The following is a 19,830-nucleotide window of genomic DNA, read 5'->3' on the forward strand; positions in this document are numbered from 1 at the left end:
TTTAGCTAGAAGGAGGGATGGGAAGGAAAGGCAATCTCTTATCGTCACTGATACCAAGGGCTGGTGGCTGCCTGGAGGTACTGGAGTGTAATTTGCATGTCATCTTCCTCTTCATTTCTAAAGCTCCAGCTTCTCAGAACTACATTTATCCACAGAGAGAAAAAGGACGGTATGAAAGCAGATAAAAACATTCTCCTGAGTTCATATTATTCAGTTTTTCTCTCTAGAAAGAAGTTTCTAGAAGCCTCACAGAGCCGGCCAAATGAAGACAGGCTTGATCTCTAGGAGTATACTCGGAATTGTGTGTATTTCACAGCATGAGCTCAGCTCTTGTTTCCTAAGAAAGTTAGCAGCTGTCCCTCAGTGACATTTATGGTTACCAAGCGACAATTCATGAGTCTTACCAAATTTATCAATATTTTTGTCTCTCGCCTCCCACCCCGCCCCTCCATAGAAATTGCACTAACAAAGCCATATAGATTAGAAGTCGGTGCAGATGATTTATTTATTTTTTTCTTTCTTGGGAAACTATTTCCAAGGAGTTGAGAATGGTATTGTTTCTCTCCCGACTTGGAACAAGAGCCCAAGAATTTGCTTTTGGACGGTTGTGGCAGAATCTGAATTATGAAGCTCTATCTCATAACCCTGGGTTGGAGCAGGCAGTTTTTTTTTTTTTTTTTAACAGCTTCAGGAACCCCAATGCTAATGCATCGATTTTCCCTTAATAGAATTTCTTTGTCGAAGGACAGTACTCGGCAGAGTCCACCCTTCAATCTTAACCCATCCGAAGACTGTTTCTTTCCAGTTGAGCTCCATTCATTTCTGGTTGAACAGGTTAAGCAAAGACAGACCTCGCTGTTCTCAATTCACTTTATGATCCTCCCATCATAAAAAATAATATCAGCACCTTGCTTTTCATGTCAGAACTGCATTTGAGCCGCTATTCCCTATGCCCACGAGTAAATCCCATAAAAGCCGCCCCTCGCACTGTTGCTATTTTTCCTTGTGGGTGATTGATTGATGGATGAGGGCTGACACTTCAATGAAGCTATTTCGACTGCCATCTCAATCCGATGATGTGAGGGGTATATTTTCTGTCCATGCCTCATTACTTCAGAATGACATTCCTGGAACTTCATTTACTTTTTCCCTCCTTCCCCGAAGCGCCATATTTTTTCCCATCTAGGTTATGCATGCCATAAAAAAAGCAATTTGCTATTATATGTGGCATGAGGGCAACACTTTCCCTAGGAGGTAAATAAGAAGTTTTTTTTTTTTTTTTTTTTAAGTCCCAATGTTGAATTTAGGGATCATGTCAAAATTTCCAAAACAATTCCAACAGGCAGCCTCCATGAGACATGGTGAAGAGAATATATTTGGATATATTTGGCTTCATTTTGTTGGTGTTGAGATTTTTTTTCAGTGCGATAACCTTGGTAATTAAAGCAACAGCAAAAAAATATATATATTTCTTTTGTTTCAAAGTCATCTAGTTCCTAACGTTGAGCCTAGAATAGTTAAAATATTTCGCCTATAGTTGAGTAGCAGTTTACAACACAATCCAGACTTATTTGTCCTTTGAGAAAAAGGAAATTCATTGTTTAAATGCAATGATGGATTTATCTATTATAGGTTGCTTTCAGTTATACAGAAAATGCTCGGCTAGAGTAAACAGATCTACCCCTTGCATTTCCAAAGTGTGCACTAGGTATGCAAGACTTTTAATATTAAAACATGCTCTTAGCTTTTCCAAGTTGACTTAGGACCTGATTTTAATCTGTGTAATACAGTATTCCTGTTAATAATAACGTATAATTAAGACATCCGTTAAAAATCCATAACGTTAATTTAATGGAGAAAATCTAATACAGTTCTATTGGAATTTTTACGTTAAATTAACTTTAACGGGCTTTTAATGGATGTCTTAATTAGATCTCATTATTAACGGGAATATTCCACAAATTAAAATTGGGCCCTCAAAGTTTTAATGAAAAAAGTTGCAGAAACACATTTAAAATGGACACCCTATTTCATGCTTTCTGTTGCTTCTGAAGCTAAGCTGCGTTTGAAAGCCCATAAACAATGGTCCTGCGGAAAGAGGTTACCAGAAAAGGCTGCTGCTGAACTTTCCACCCTGCAATGATCTCATCTCCTCGCCTTCCTCTCGGATTCTGCATCTTACCAGCTTCCCCAATTCTCCCCATTTGCAGGTCTCATATGACAGCGGTGCATGCTTAAAATTATTATTATTTTTTAAACCAGTGAAGATGAGGATGATAATAAAGATGCCCACTGCTATATGGGGGAAAAAAGTTGCTGGCAGCGACATGGTTAAGAGTATCTGAACAAGTTTCACAGAAGATGAACATTGTTCAGAGGTTTTCTTGGCGCAAACTCTGGTTTAACTTAATAATTCTTCCACTTTGCTGTGATTGATGACTCCCTAGGGCAGGGGCAGGACTGGGCAATCCAGGTGCAACCGTAATTGTTGCACTGAACAGAAACATTTCCTTTAGACAAACGTTCCCAGAGGGGTTATAAATAGGAAATGGACATTACCATGAAAAGTAAGCTTCCAAGTGTCTACATTTAGTGCAGCCCACTTGGACATTAAACTGTGGAGACTGATACTCCCCCCACCCTTTCCTGTCAAGTGTTACAAACTGACAAAATAAGTACATCAATGTTCCCAGTCATTATTTTTCTTCGGTGGCACTTTGTTTTCTCGTGACAGTGAAAAGGGGACCGTGGAGACGAGACGGCCCCGTTGCAGTTTATCAATGAAAATCTAATATCATCCATAAGCAGAGAAGCGGAAATCAATACTTCATTACCAAATTGTTAGTGAGGATGAAGAGAAATGGCTGGGGCGATTTTTTTTTGGCAGTCTTCTCAGAGCAGGGTGTCAGGAGGAGTTCAATGTCAGGTGCAATGAAGAAAGACTCAGTGTGAGGGGCATCCAGGCTGGAAAGTTGAAACTAAGGCATTTGTCCTGCAATGGGAATCAGAACAACAACAACAAAAAGATGCATTATTTTCTGAGGAAGAGTGGTTATTTCACCCAGGTAGTCAAATTGCCCACCTATACTCTTCCATTGGTGGTAACCATCAGCCTAGAGTCATCCTTAAGTCTAATCAAGGGTGTACCAATTTAGAGGGGGGGAACCCTTAAAATATAACGTATAGAAGAGATATTCGTACACCCACGTTCGTAGCAGCATTATTCACAATAGCCGAAGGTGAAAGCTCCCCGAATGTACATCAACAGACGAACAGACAAACAAAATGTGGTCTATTCATACAATGGAATATGACTCAGCTTTAAAAATGAAGGAAACTCTCACACATTCTACGACATGGTTGAACCTTGAGAACATTATGCTAAGTGAAAATAAGGCAGTCGTAATATGACGAAGATACTCTTAATTATATGAGGTACCTAAAGTAGTCAAACTCATAGAAACACAAAGTGGAAGTGTGGCTTCCAGGAGCTATGTGGGATGGGAGAATGGAAATTGCCGTTTGATGAGGAAAGAGATTCAGTTTTGCAAGATGAATGGTGCTGATGGTTGTGCGACAATATCCACTTAAAAATGACTAAGGTGGTAAATTTTATGTTGTGTGCATTTAACCACAATATTAAATAAAAATATAACATATGATTTTTCTATTATAAAGCATTCTGACAAATAAAAACAATTGATCTAGGGCCCCACCATCCATAGAGAGACCTTTTATTCACACTCTGCTATATTTTCTTCTAGTTTTTCTTTGTCCATGCATTTTTGCTAGGTTTACATAGTTGCAAGCGTCCGCTGTGTAATATTTCCCTCTGTGGTTTTTCACTTGCAAGCATCATTGTAAACAGCTACTTGAGTTCTATCGACTACACTATCAGAATTTACTAAATCATTCTCTGATGTTAGGCATTTAATTGGCTTCCAGTTTTATTCGGTGATACATGAAACTGTGATGAACATCTTTGTGCTTAAAGCTTTTCAGTATGTTGCATTTTCATAAGCTTAAATTCCCACGCGTGGAGTTCCTGAGTTAAAAGGACCATTTTTCAGATTGGTACTAGACTTGTCGAGGTGATCACTTCAGAAGTGATATAAAACTCTAATCACGTGTTGTACACGTGAAACTAATATAATATTGTATGTCAACAGTAATGGACACATAAAAAATATATTTTAAAAAGATGGGTCCATTTTTGTGATAGGGAAGTGCTACTTAAAGTATATTTTGCTGTGGGAGGTTAGCGGGGTGAAATTCCTGCCCCAACTGATATATGCTACTTAGATTACTGTAGAAATGCATATAATTTTAATCAGCCCAATCTGGGTGATATTCATGGTTTATGTCATTATTTATTGGTAGTGTTCATTTTTGTGAGAAAAATAAAAAACACACCTTGGACCTTTATTCTTCTACTAGAAATGGAAAAGGAAAATTTTGGCAAAGGAAATTTTCCAAGCTTCTAGTAAAAGAATAAAGACAAATTGAAGACATTTAGATGTGTATAGAGAAATTATATGCAAAATCATCATAACAGGCAATGTAAACGGTTCCTTGGTAAGAAATAATGTAATTATAACACTAGCAATCAGTTACTATATACCTACCAGATGAAACGATCTCATTTTGAAAATAAGAGAAAGGCATCTCAGAGAGGTTAGCGACTTGTCCAAGGTCACACAGCTGATAAACAACAGAGGATGGCTTTCGGTCTAGGCCCTCTGCTTTGGAAGTCCCCATATTCTCCTCTGGTGCCACTCCAGATTACAGACGGTCACCAGGAGTGGAAGGTGCAATCTCCCTGTGGCATGAAGTGTACCCCGCAGAGACGAAAGCAAAGCAAGCAGTGTTTCCTCTGACCTGTTTGGAAGCTGCTGGCAGCTCTACAAACTTGAAGGAGGACGGTCACGTGGTTGGAGGAAGAGGTGAGATGGGTCGAAGAATGAGAAGGAAGGTAGAGGCCAGAAATTGCAACGGCATCAGGAGAAGGGAGGAGGAGGGAAGGAAGGCAAGGGAGGAAAGGGAGGAAGAGAAAAGAATGACAAAGCCTACCTTCCCTAAAGAGCGAAAGTGTCTTACATTGTAAAACGGGGTGAAGTCTTGGGTGAAGGGCGTGGTTTCACATGAGGTCCATTTGAGGCCCCCATTTTCTCCTCCCTCACCATGATATTAATATGATACCAGTGACACAGAACTTTGTTTCACTGATCACTCCCTTGAACCCATTCCAGAGCTAGTTGGTCAACACCCAAACTTCTCTGTCTGGGTTTCTCTTAGGGCCAAGTTTGTTCTGGGAAGGGGAGCAGGGAGGAAGAAAATGATGACCTTATTTTATTATAGTCCCCTTCTTGGAAATTCACAGTACACATTAGCATAACTAAAGATGGAGAAGCCTTGCAGTGAAAATCCAACCCAACAGATCTTTCTTTAACTCACTGCTTCCCAGATTTGTTTGATGATCCTTTTCTTCCCTACGAAACACTCACAAATATACTTAGTGACATTTTCTGGAAAACACCTTCATGACAGACTCTTGTGCAAAAACAAAGGAAATCGATCGGTTCCTAAGATCTCAGTGTATGACGCTTGACTCGGGCTACTCGGCTCTTTTGAGTCTCAGCGTGAAAGGATCAGTGGTGGCGGGAACCTGACATTTGTCGAGTTTATTCTCTGCTAGCCGTGCTCAGCCCACGTCAGCATCACAGTGCCGTAGCGCGGGAGGTAATGGTGTCTTGCATTTTGCAGCCCAGGAGATGCAGCCTTAGAGAGGAAGCCATCTGGCCTGCAGTCACGTGGCCGGCAAGTGAGAAAGAGGGCGTGTAGGTTCCCGTTTTTCTGGTCCCTTAAATTGCTGCTTCTCATATCGCCTGTGATGGTTGGGTGTAGTAAAGTGTTAAACACCAGCGATATTAATAATTTAGAGTTATTTTCCCGAGAGTATCTGTACAGTTAGTTGAATTCCAGATACAAGTGTCTTCTATTAAAACCTGGCTAAGATACTATGTCCATCTGAGAGATCTAATATCCCACCATGATTGATGGAAGTGGTAGATTCTTCTGGAAGGTCAGTGTTTCTGTATTAGAACAGAATGGTAAACTGGAGACCTAGGTCTTGGCACTTTGGGACAGTATACCCTTCCTTATTATTCCTTATTTTAAAAGATGAAGAAAAACTTTATTTTTCCCTAGGTCTAAAGACAAAACCCTGGCAGAAAATTAAAACTAGAAAATGCAGAGACGAGGAATGAGAACTCGTGTCATGAATTCTTTGCAGACCAAATCGTGCAGCATGGAGTAAGGGAAAAAGACAGCAAAGACCTTTGGTTGCCTCTCACATAGTCACTGAGGTCGAGTTTCGCTGCTGTATTTTTTTTTTTTTTTTAATGTTGGGCTACTACTATACAAATAAAACAGAAATAAATAAAATTTTTAATTACATATCTACAAAGTCATTGGCAGTGTTCATTAAGTGGAGTTTGTGAGGGAGAGCCAGGCGAAAAGATGTGATTATTTTGCATTAATTACGGAGCCACCAACAGACGTGTAGGATCATAGGCGCTTTAATTTGCTAGGAGTTTAATCCCTCTGACAAATCATTTTGGTGGCTCTCGCGCTGCTCTTGCCCTTGCACAGTCCTGTCGGCCTCTTCCTTGTCCACTCTGCATTGCTCTTCCCAGAGCTGCTCTACCGTCCCCAGGGGCTCCTTTGTGATTGCTACGATCGTGGGCACACCCCCAGCATCTCATGGTCGGGAGCTGGGCACGTTGGGCATCTTGCAATGTATGTGACAATTTCTCACACGGTGGTGTTATCCTCGCAACCTGTACCACTTTCGAAAACCTCCCTGTAGGTCGGGGTTTTCCAGGCTTGCACTAGTGACATCTTGGGCCGTATTAATTCCTTGTTGTGGGAGACTGTCCCGTGCATGAGAGGATTGTCTGCAGCCTCCCTGGCCTCTACCCGCTAGATTCCAGTAGCATCCCCCTATCCTTGAGTGTGACAACCCGAAATACCTCTGGATAGTGCCAGGTGTCCCTTGAGAGAGGCAGTAAAGTTATCACCAGTTCAGAATCACTGACGGAGGCGAACAACGCCTTCGTAATGAATTTGAGCCTAGAATCTAGCTCCACATTACCTGTAAACACATAGTCTTCGATGCGGTTTCATGCACACCGCTTTTTCCAGAAAGAAAGCTATCTCGCAAACAAATAGAAACTCCGTATGGTTTGGAGCTTTGATGGGAGTTCTCTGCTGTTTTAGTAAATTGAGTCACCTCTGGCATTGCCGTTGTGATATTTGAGGCGTCCATTCAACAGCCCCGAAGCGATCTGCATGTATTGCTGACATGTTCACGGCGAATCTACAGACAAAAGCACACGTCGATGACCTCATCATTCCTCCGAGGACCTCGTTCCTCTCGGGGTGGCCCGCAAAGCAGCAGCGCCGGCGTCCCCTGTTAGAAACACAGTGCCAGGGGCACCCCCGCCCGCCGATTCACACTCTGCATTTCAGCAGGATGCCCAGGTGATTCTTAGGCACGGCCAGGTGTGAGAAGTCCTGTTCTAGTAAACTTCTGTGCCCAGATGCTTTCCTTTACTTTCTTACTGTGCAGTCACAGCATGAGATGATTCCTCTTTGAAGTTAGGGGTGTAAGCTGGTCATTCGAGCTATGGATTTTATTTCGGAAGAGTCGATGAGAAATTCTAAAATGTTCGTCTGAAGATGTCTGTGCCGGGTTGGCTAAGGGCTGGGACCCGTGCCCACACAAGTCCTTCCTAGGCAAACATCCAGTTCCGTGACTTTTAGACATCACCTACATGCTGGTGACGGAGTTCCACATCGGTACATCCAACCGGCCTCTTGACCTCTCTGTGTCAAAGAGTACCTGTCGCAAGTATTGCAAAGGTAACTTTTTCAGAACAGGGAACTCGAATTTTCCTGCCTTCAACCTGTTCCTGCTCCAATTTCTAGTCAGAGGAAATGAAACTTCAAACCTCTCAACTGCTCCGGCCAGAAGCCTGGGTCACCCTAGACGCCTCGTCATAAAATTCCTCGCCAAACTCTCCTTCCGTCTCCACCCCCAGAGCCCCAGTTCGAGCCTGTGTGTGCGTATGCTCCCACCGCCCGACCCCGCGACTGTCCTAACCACTCACTGGGCTGCTTGATTCCACTCTGCATCCAGGTGACCGTGTTCCATGCAGCAAACAAGAGAGCCTACGAAAACTGAAAACAGATCACAGTGGTCTCTTACCCCCGTTTCCTTCCAGCTAATTCTGTAGCGACCTCTTCTGCACTTAGAAAGGAATCCCCCGTTTTTCTAAAACTTTCCACCTGACCTAGCCTTACCACTTCTCTGGCCTTGCCTGTGTCTCCGCATCTTGCTGACATGCCCCAAGATCACTGGCCTTCTGACAGCTCCTGAAATGTGCCTCCCGGGCTTTGCAGATACTATTCCCTGTGCCTAGAATGCTACTCCTCCTAGTCTCTGTTTGGCTGGCATCTTCTCATCCTTAAAGTGTTAGTTTAGGTGTCACTTCTTCAGAGAAGTCTTCTTTTACCCATTAAACTCGACTAAGTTCCTTTTTTTTTCTTTTAAAAAAATATTACACATTTATGTTTTCCCTATGGGACCTTTTGCAACTCATCAACATAATTGTACATGAAATTTTTGGTTTAGTGTCTGCCTCCTGCACTGGCCTGTATACCCCAGGTAGGCAGGGACCGTGTGCATTTTGTGTGCAGGCACATAAGCCACTGTCTTGCACACTGCTGGTACTTGATAGATAGCTGTTGAGTGAATGAGACCCTGAAGACGGAAACTTGAAGACTATCTATTGCAACAGGGAAAAGACATTTTAAAGTATTTATTACTAAAACAATACAAAATAATAAAAAAAGATTTATCTGGAATCCTTACTTCTCTAATTCCATCAAAGAGACAACTTAGAACACTTGAAGAAAAAAGGAAGGAGACTAGAAAAATTAGTCCAAGGAAATGTAAGTGGACACCAAGAAGCTTTACCATCTGTTTGGTACCTTCAACTTCAGAGAATAATTTACTCTGCCATTTTAAAGCAATTTACATTTTTTCAAAGCACATTCATATATATATATATATATATATATATATATATATATATATAGTGTCTTCTGAAATATATTGGATAGATATCAGTAGTCTGAAGAGACAGAGATTGAGGCTGAGAGAATTTAAATAATTTGTTCCCATGATGATTAAGTGATGGGGTCGGGACACCTGACTCCTAATTCAGGACTTCTTAAGACTGAAGGAAAAAAGAGAGTGAAATATAAATGCTGAACATATATGAAATATATCATTAAAAAAAGACCGTGACAAGGAAGCAAAATGGAAAGGAAGATGAGTAATTTTTAACCATGTAATTCTGGTGGGAACCCGAAGTTAGTTGATTTTACAATTTGAAAATCCAAACTGGCTTACCTAAAATTGCCGAATTTCATTATTAGTGCTTCACCTAATTTTTCCTAAGATAAATCTCCCTGTGGAAAAACCCTTAAACCTTGATGGACCAACTTCAATCCTTGGAACGAATGAAATAAATGTATTGAGTACTCTTTATAGGCTAGACACAGCTTCATGTGAGTAGGTGGATAATCTTTTAAAATATTACGTGCTATATTTTGGCCTTTTCTTAATTCCTTTCTTCCCTACGGTTTTCCCATCATTGAAAATAGACTAATTGCTCTTGGAGAGGGAGGTTAAAAAATAAATCAGATAAAAAAAAGTGGCTGAGTTTCTGAATGTTGAGGGGGACTTAAAAAAAAATGTATATCAAACCTTGAAGAAGTTGAGTCAATAACGAAATTTTTAAAGTTATGTCAGTAGCATCTGGGTCATGGCTGTTAATTTTCACATGCGTTATTTCCATTATTCATGTCCATCATCCAAAGGGGTATCCAGCATTACAGAGGAAAAAATTGAAGTTTAGATAACCGAAGTGACTTACTCAAGAGGCCATGGCAATAAGTGGAACTGAATATTCCAATATTTAATAGGAACTTATATTTTCTAGATTTCAGAGCCGTTACTCTTAACCACTGAACTAACTATTCCTGATGTTGGATGTGTACGGACAAGACCGCACATTCTTTGCCAAAGGTAGCGCTTGATCAGATTCTTGAAGACTGGGAGGCAATACTGTGATTGATCTTGATAGTCTTCTCCTTGGAACATTTAAATACAAATGGCATGCGTCATAATCGACACACTGGAAAATCTCAACTTTTGAACTTCCTCTTTTAAAGCATTGCCTGTGATAAATCAATCACGTGTCCCAAACGCTTGATATATGCTTCGTGACACAAACCAGAGTCAATTGCTTAGAGCTCTAAGGCTGGAGGAGAGTTTCGCTGTGGGTTTTTCTCATCAGTGCTAGAGTAACATCTTCTAAGCTGACCTCTACCCTGGATCACCAGCTTCGAGTATCTAACAGAGAGGACGAATTGGAAACGATTAAAAAAAAAAATAAGTTCCCTTTTTGTCTACTTAATGGGACGCCCTCGAAATGGGTTAAAGTCTCTTTGCCACTGTGTGCAAAATGGCTGTTGAATGAAATTGGCAGAAACAGGGTGACGTCTTGGAGAACGGTGACACAGTCGTTGGGAAGACGCGGGGCCTCCTGAGAGTGGCGAAAATGCTGTCACCGGGTGTAATTTGTGTCCTCACTTGTGTGCCAGCTTAGAAGATTTCAACGGCAGCAGAAAATCTTTTTCTTAAAGCACACTCTGCAACCTCAGGCTGCCCGCGTAGTTAAGAGACGGGAATGAAAGAAATGGCGTGAGGGTTTGCCCTCTGAAAATCTCTTGACAACTAACGATGGGATTATGAAGTCTTAACTGCTGTACCGTTATCCCTAATTATAACCAAAGGTACGTCAATCTAAATAAAAATGATAAAGCCGAGAGAGGCATTCTCTTCTCCCGCCCCTCGACTAGCTTTTAACATGAATCTCTTCTCAGTACGATGCTTTGACAAAGCTTGGACTGAAGAATTATTAAAAAGGGATGGAGCCCAGTGTTAAGTAAAACATTTTTGTGGGAAAAAAAATGGTTTTAATTTTTTTTTTTCCATTTTAAATATTTGGTGTTCTCGTGAGGACCTCCTATTGGTTTTATTGCACTTTATCACAAAAGTTGCGCAAGAAATCACTGCCATTAAGACATTAAGTATCAGGAAAGCTTTGTGTATTCTTAAATCCTGGTATATGTTCTCCTTGTGGAAAAGGTCTATCTGAGATGGATCATGTGTCCATTTTTGCTTTCACTACGAGGAAGCTCAGAGCCAAACTGGTGACCCAACTTTATCAACCATGTGTAATTGTCTAAGGCTATAGTCTACACCCATTAACTTCTGTTCACATTCCCTCTTCGTTTTTCTTTAGCGTATTCATTAATAGCTCTGCTCCGCCATTTACTAGCTGTGTGACATTGGGGGAAATGACTTACCCTTTTGAACCTAAGTTTCCAAACCTTCAAACTCAGGATAATAATGGTGCCTTCCATGAAGGATGCCTGGCCCATAATAAGTATTCAATAAAATGTAGATTTAAAAAAAGGATTCTCTTTTATGATTCTATTGCATCATATACAATATAGTACCTTAAAAGTGCTGTGGAATAAGATGTAGAATAAATACAAAAATACATACATAAAATTCTGCCTATGTGTTAGAAAAATGTAATCATAGGTATTAGAAAATGGATGAGTCTTTCCTTCTGGAAATTAAAAAAATATAAGTAGAAGAGAGGTTCTTTAGTTCAGACTTTAAACGGATGTTGAAAAGAAATCAGTTGTCAATTCAGATGTGAAGGTAAAAAAAAAAAAAGTTCTCCCCTTTTATAAAAAAGGATAAAATAGCATTTCAAAACATTTGACGTGGATATGAAGAGGAAAGTAGAAAGCAGTCATAATACCTCAGTGTTCATTATAAACTCTGCCCTTTACGCCAATGCCTTACGGTAGATCTCATCGTCCCTATTTCTTGATGAGAAAACAGAGGCTCGAATTGGCGAAGACATTTACTCAAGGTCAGGCCGTCAGCAAGTAGCAGAGCCAGCATCTGGACTTAGGTCTGTCTGACTTCAAAGCCTGTTCTCTTAGCCGGCATTTTCTGCTGTCAATGGGACTAAATAGAATCTTCTAAAGACACATTGCTCAGTAAGGCTACATAGTGAAAAGTGGTAAAACCTGAAAACCTGTCCGGCTGTTGCCGTCCTTTTCAGAGATAAGTTAAGAGGACGGCTAAGATCAGGATAACATCCTGACGATGGAACGAGACGTGTCCATGGCGGGTTCATTATAATTCCGTTTGGCAATTATGTACCTGCCACTTGGCAATTCTCATACATGGCTGCTTTTGGTGCATGGCCGTAGAAGAGAGACAAGAAAACAATTTCCCCATACCCATTTTTATTGAGCCACATTCATAGACTCCAAAAGGGCACTTAAATTGTTTGAAAGAGGTCTAGATACTGGCAAACACCACCATAAACAACCTGGACAGCTTAAGGTCCAAAGTGCCAACGACGTGATTCACAGTGGAACCCATCTTCTCTAAGTGGAGAGCAGAGCCAAACGTTATTTATTACAACTAACTTACAACCAGACGAGATTCACTGCATGGACGCGGCGAGGAGACTTGATTGCCGCCGAGGTGTGCGTTGTTGGCATTTAGGAAGAATGGCATGCCTTCCAAGTGTGGGAGGTAAACAGGCAGAACTTGCTTCTTTTTTGCACCCCTGTGATTATGTGGCTGAGCCCAGGCAGCACTGTTTGTGGTGTGTCCACAGTGGAAAAGGGGGTTCGTGGGCGGAACACATGTTTAGATATTCCAAGCAAGCCCGCCCACTGTATCTTTTTTTTTTTTTTTTTTTTTTTAAGCCTACAGCACCTGGTATTCCTAGGTCCGCCCACTTTGTAAGAAGAGCCTCCCTTTGTTTTAATGATAGGTTTCATTCACTGGGTGCCTACTCTTCCTGCGAGGTCCGATCCGACTGCTGTGTTTTATTTAATTCCTATAACAATCCCCAAAGGTAACTCACACACTCCTCCCCTAGACGTCAGGAAACTGACAGACACAGGTTTCAGGAACGAGACAGGTGGCCTGGGAAGGGACAGAACTGGGGTTTGAACTCAGATTTCTCTGTCGCCAAAGTACCAGACTGCTTCATGACAATAAGTATTACCCTTTACTGATTCGATTGCTGCCAATAATTACTGATCCTCTCAGTAGACTGGGAAAATACGAGTTAACATTTTCTCTTTACACGTGGAGATGGAGAGGTTCAGGAGGTCAAACTGGCCCTACCGCCCACGCAGCCATTTCCTAGAGAAGCTGGGATGAGATCGGGATTTGTCTGGATTTCGAATCTAGCCTCATCCGATTCTGCCGGTGTTTCCCAAAGTACATCATTCAGAGTCCAAGTCCCTTGAGATGCTCTAAGAAAAAAAGATGTTCTTTCATTCATTTGTGCATGTGTTAAACAAAAGGAGCTCTTTAAAAATATTGAGCTCTCCCCACCCGCCCCGGGCAGCACGGCCCTTCCACCTGCTGGCCTCCTCACCTGGAGCACCCTCCCATGACTCTGCCGCTCCGTAGTGATCTTCCGGCTAAAATGTCATGTGCTCAGAGAGGCCTTTTCTTCGCCTGGCACCTGGACGAGGTGCCCAGGTGGCCTCTCTCTGACCCCCGACGCGTCATGAGTTCGTGTGGATCCTAGTTTAGTGCTTCTCTCCCCCGCTAGTCCTCAGAAGGGCAGGAGCGGCCACTGCCGTGCTCAACGAGTCTGCACAATGCCAGCCCAGCACCTGGCCCTCGGGTGTCACTCAGTGAAAACACGTGAGCTTTTCTTCACGCTTAGTCCTTGCTCTACCTTCGCAGAATGAGAGAAATGAAAACGAATGACCTCGGGGATCCCCACTATCTCCACCATTTTGCAGATGGTGACGCGAAGGCCCAGACTTCACATCCATCGGATGACACTGAGAATAGTAACCAGAAACCCCTGCTATTTATCGGCTTGGCATTTTCTTGACCTGGCGCCCAAGTGTGAAACCAATTACATCTGATTTACTCCTTAAGACAGACAAGGAAACTGAGGCTCAGGTGTTAGGCAGTGTGCCCAGGTCACAGGTCAGAAGTGGCTGTGCCTCCTGTCTCTGTGGGGGTTCTCTGTGCCGGCCCCACTCTACAGGGAACCTGCCTGGGAGCTGCGTGACACCGAGGGCCGGCCACTCCCCGAGATGCTGCCTTAGCTGGCCTGGGGCGCGGCGTGGGCATTTGCTTTTTAAAATCTTCCCAGGGGAATCTAATGTGCCTCCTAGATTGAAAATGACTGCTCTAATGCATGATTGATTGATTGACTGACTGACTGATTGATCGATTACTGCCATTTAATCAATGAACAGTTCCTGCAGAGGCCTGGTGGGATCCTGGACTCCTTGACTCGTTCAGTTCTGCTATGTTTCTTACTTCCTTCTCTCTGTCTGACTCTGTGTCTCCCTCCTCTCCCTGCTCCTAAATCTGCATTTCTATGTAGATTAAATTCCTCCACAATACACAAATATTAAAAAAAAAAAAAAAAGAGCGTGATGCACAACAGTTTATAAAGACTGCCTGCCACCCTTATTTACAAGTTCCAGCCACCAAGGTCAAGTTACATCTCAAATAAAAGCGTGAGTAACCAAATTTCCATACAAATGAAGAAGAATTCCTAGGAGACCTTAGAGTCCCTGGGGTTTGTTGATTTGTTTGTACTTCAGTAGTAATAACAATAGTCGCTATTATTAGGTAATGAGGGTTCACCTTGCGCCAGGCCCTGGTGGAGGCTGGTGGGGGACAGAGAAGCCCCCCCCGCAACAAAGCCGAAGTGGGTATTATCGGCATTGCCTTTCTACAAAGGGTCGGCTGGATCACGGGACCACGAAGTGATGATCACCAAGGCTAGGGAGAGGTGCGGCCTGGATTTGAGCTTTCCTCTGCTTACCCCTCCCCTCCCCACCTGCTCTATTACCACTAGACCACAGCCTCCCAGAGGCCTCTTCAGACTCCGCCCTGTGACCCTGAGCCAAGCTTTCTTTCTGGAAGGAGCTCAAGGCTTTCCCACACCCCCAAATCAGCTGCTGAGAAGCAAAGACGTGCATTTTAAATGTCTCACATGAAATGTACCATGAAACGTTCAGTCCTTCCTAGCACAGCTCTGAGCAAAGTGGGAGGGTGTGCCTCTCGTCTTTGATGTAAAGGAAATGGATGGAAATCTCGTATGCAGGGTTCCCACAGTTGGCTGCCAGCTGCCCCATGGGAGGCTGGGCAGAGCCCGGCAGGGAGGCGGCCCGAGAAGCACCCGCTGCTGGTCAAGGGGTTAATAACGTTCGAGTATCAATAACGACAACAGCTTTATTGTCAGACAAGCAGAGGGCAGTATTATGGATTGAATCGTGTCTCCTGCAAATTCACATGTTGATGTCCTAACCCTCATACCTCAGGGTGTGACTAGATTTGGGGCGTTTAAAGAGATAGTAAGGTGAGGCCGTTCGGGTGGGCCCTAAGGCAATCTGGCTGGTGTCCTGATAAGAAGAGGACATTACAACCCAGGACAATGACAACAGGGATGTGCCCACGCAGAGTAACGACCACAGAGGAAGAGTGGGGGGGTGCCCTGGGGGGGGCTGGGGGGGCGTTGCTGCCCTCCGCAAGCCCGGGAGAGAGGCCTCGGAGGAACCCGCCCCTGCCGGCGCCTGGACCTTGGACGTCTGGCCTCCAGAACTGTGACACAATACATTTGTGATGTTTAAGCCACCGAGTCTGTGGTGTTTTGCTCAAGGTGGTAGGTACCTTGAGCAAACTGACAGCTGAGGAAGGAAGCAACAAGCAACAAGTGTTCAAAGCCTGAGATCCATCACACTGGCCTGGAGGCTGCTGATTCCTTCGCATTCTAGACCGTGAGCTCCACTCTGTTTTCGATCTCGGCCCTCCTGCCCGGGGCGTGGGGCGGAAGGGCAGGTATTATTAAAGCCATTTGAAAAAATAAACTCAACTGAGGCCCAGCGCATTTCCACAGAACCATAAAGCAATTTAATGGCCGACGTGGCACCACGGCCCTCTTCTAGAATTTAATTTTGAGTGGGGTCACAAATGCTTTTGGGAGAGGAAAGACCAGATAGTTTGAGAAGAGTTTCTTAGAAATCGTTGACGCCACATGGATGGACCTCGAGAAAATCACGCTAAGCGAAATAAGCCAGACAGAAAAAATTGAAAATCACATGGTATCACTTACATGGACGATATAAACCTAAAAGCAGCAAATGAACAGGACAAAGACACATGGACATGGGCAATTGACTAGCGGTCACCAGAGGGTAGGGGCTGGGGGGAGGGGAGAGGTAGACGGAGCCAAAGGGGGTCAAAAATGTGGTGACAGAAATCTAACTGTGGGAGGTGAACACACAGTGCAAATATATATACGCCTTACTGTTGAATGTACAGTTGAAACTTAACAGATTTCGTTAAACAATGTCACCATAAAAAAATAAATTTAGAAAGACCGAAAAAAAAAAAAAGAGAAATTATTGACTCTACAATTCTTCAGCTTACAAGGAGGGCACTCAGGAGCTTCCCAGTGACCTTGGAGCGAACAGGGAAGGGTTGCCTCAGATATCAGTTCTTGTCTGGGACAGAGACTTTCAAAGAGCTTCTCAGAAGGAAAAAGGATGTTGAAATTTCTAGAAGCAGCGAGCAGGGCTGTGTGAATCTGAGGGAATCTTTTGGGAACTTTCTACCCTCGTTTCAAGCAAAGAGACTTCCTTTTATCTGTTTTGTGTGTAGGGCTCCATAACGATCATATTTGGAAAACATATTCAAATGTTTCCCAAAATTATTATTATAAATTTACATAATGATGATGATGATGATGATGATGATGATAAAGCCTGATGCCCACTGGACCACGTGAAGTAGCAAAACCTCGGCTGTGCATTTTTTTGGCTCTGGCCTTACCAGTAAACACAACAAATTCTTTTGATGAGTGTTGAGGAAGCATCTGCGTGGGCCCGGACACAGGGCAGTGTTTTGACACAGAGAATGCAGCAGGGAGCACGACAGAGAGGACCTCAGGCTCCGGGGAGTCTGCTTTGTGGAAGGAGAGGAGGCGACGTGGGCATGCGAGGCCACGGCGTGGCGGGGCAGGGACGCGCCCTGGGGACGAGGGCGGAGGCGGCGGGCGGCGGGAACGGCGTGTGGCTGCTTTGAGAAGCGCCCGGGGGAGGCCATGCTAGGGGGTGACATTTGCGTTAGGACCTGAAAGGCGAGAAGGGGCCAGGCGTGAGGGCGACCTGGAGGAGAACATGTCTAGGTGCCACGTCTTCACGTGCACATGCCTAAGCACGGCACAGGGCTCGGGCCATCGGAGGCGACGCCGTCAAAGCCAGCGCAGAGGGAGGCTCGGCCCGGACTGGCCCAAACCAACCGCCGATGGCCAGAGGAAGCCCAGAGGCATAACCCCATCCCACGGCCCTCGGGGCAAGGCCCACCGGTGACCCATCTTCATGCGGCCCGTGAGCTAAGAACCGTTATTGTATTTTTAACCCATTTCCTGTTTGCCCCGAGAATACTCGCCGGCGGCGCTTGCGGCCGTAGCATTTGCCCCGAGATACCGCGCAGGTCACAGTCCCAACCTGACCCCCAAACTTTGCCATGAAATATCTCACTTTTATTATTATTTTCGCATCGCTCTAGTGTATCGATAGTCTTTGGAAACAAATGACGTCATCCTATTTATAGCATTCTGTTTTTAGTAGTGGTATTTCCATTGACAAAATATAGTAATTCTTGATTGCTGAAAATGTCAGTTCTTAGAAAACATAGCATTCCTGCACATGATGTTAAATTAATGCTGGCAACGAGCTGCACTTTTTTTTTTTATTTCCTAGACCAGAAAAGGGTTAAAGGACTGAAAAAATTCAACAGAAAAATAACATCTCATGACATGTCAAAATTCTATGGAATTCTAATTTCGGAGTTCATTAATAAAGTTTTATTGGCACACAGACATGCACTTCTGTTTACATATTATTCAAGGCTGCCTTCACCCTACAGTGGCAGAGCTGAGAAGTTGTCACAGAGATCATACAGTCTCACAGTCTAGAATATCTACTGTCTGGCCCTTTATAGAAAAAGTTTCTTGTCTTCTGCTCTCTTTTGAAAAAGCTCGTTGTGAGCACCTGTGGAAGTGACTTCTGCCCACTTATCGGTGTCTCTTTCTCTCAAAAAGTCTCCAAGAGAGACATCCATGCAATGCTGGCCCCTGGCATTACGCATTTCAGAAAGTTCTACCTTCCTCTTTGCTAATTGATGCTACCTACTCCTTCATTAAATACGTGTCTGTTGAGAGTGTTCACTGGGGTAGTTGCTGGATGTGCAGCCTGGAATAAGATGGCTCTGGTCCTTGACTCTGGGAGCTCAGGTTCTAGTTAGACAGGTTTGCAACATAGAGGCCTTTCCTCTTCCACTCTCGGCTGCCGTTGGCCCACACGCATGGTGGATGTTTGAGAGCTGAGTCAGGCCAATCAAATGTTCATCATATTGCCATCAACGATCTTTAGTTAGGAGACGTTTCAGTAAATAATTCTGAGAAGATAAGATGAAGCGAGGCAGGCTTGGGGACAGAGTGAGAGGAGGGGCTAGCCATGCATGAGGTCATTTCCACGCTGGGAGAAACCCTTCATCTGACCGACATCCACGCATAGAATGCAGGCGATCTATGACCTTGGGTAGGAAAAATATGACACCTTCGATTTCACTGACCTCTAACTAAAATTCAGCATTCCTTTAATTTATGACTGTAGGTACCAAATTTCAATGGTAGTAGCAGTCTTACGATTTTTATCACTGATGTTTTTGCCAAGATGTCACAGAAATTTTTATGCCACATTACAGGTGTTGGCAAATATCTTGTGATATCACATACACTCATCGTTTCTTTGAAATTACAATGGTTATTAGCCTTAGTGCTGGGTTTGCTATTGAATGTATATGAAGAAATTCATACACGACTATATCATAAATTGGTGTCTTTAATATTTGATAACTGTATTTCCATGACTTTTTAACCTTACGTATTTTAGTTTACCTTTGAAAGCATTAGTTTTGAGAAGGGCTCCGTGGACCTCATCAGATGGTCAAAGAAGTCCAAGCCTGAAACAATTAAGAATTTTGTGGCCCAATGAAACCAAGAGCCTCTTTAGTCGAGCAGTTCTTAACCTGGGAGAAGCATTACAGGAAATTTGGTGAAATCTGCAATTTTGAGTGGCAAGTATTACTCAGGTTCTTCAAGTTTATGGCCAGGACAAGAGATGGATGATGTGATAAGCAAAATTTCACGTTTCTGTGTCTGTGTGCATTTGTGAACAAGCCCTTATTATTTCTGGACAGGGGATCCATATCTGTCACCAAATTGTCAAAAAAGTTCTCACCCCAAATACGAGTCCAGAATCACCATTCCAGAAGGAGTCTTAGGATGGGGACTCCTTCTGAACCAAGCTGCGATTCAGGAAAAGTCCTAAACATCCAATATGGCCACCATCGGGAAAGTCCCATTTCTCTGAACCCTCCCAACCCTTGTCAGTTTCACCTAATCCAAAGACTCATGTCAGTCCAAAACCGGGACAGTTTTGTACCAGGGGCTAAATAAGTGGCTACAAAAGTCTTTGTATGAAGGATTCCCTCAATATCTGCTTTTATGTGAGGAGAGAATCACAATGGCTCCCTAAGTTGATCTT

At 43.4% G+C, this 19,830-nt stretch overlaps 1 protein-coding gene across 2 annotated transcripts in view; it reads right to left on the reverse strand.

The window, feature by feature from the left end:
• Positions 1-476: 476 nt before the first annotated feature.
• Positions 477-19,830, reverse strand: part of TSHZ2 (teashirt zinc finger homeobox 2) — a 400,422-nt gene continuing 381,068 nt past the window's right edge. For both annotated transcript variants that reach the window (XM_036229268.1, XM_036229264.1), the window contains exon 3: positions 477-2,992. In XM_036229268.1, the coding sequence (XP_036085161.1) occupies positions 2,991-2,992 (2 nt within the window). In that variant the 3' untranslated portion in view covers positions 477-2,990. The remainder of the gene's footprint in view (positions 2,993-19,830) is intronic.

The sequence above is a fragment of the Rousettus aegyptiacus genome, unplaced genomic scaffold (assembly GCF_014176215.1).
Source record: "Rousettus aegyptiacus isolate mRouAeg1 unplaced genomic scaffold, mRouAeg1.p scaffold_m13_p_12, whole genome shotgun sequence".
NCBI lineage: Eukaryota > Metazoa > Chordata > Mammalia > Chiroptera > Pteropodidae > Rousettus > Rousettus aegyptiacus.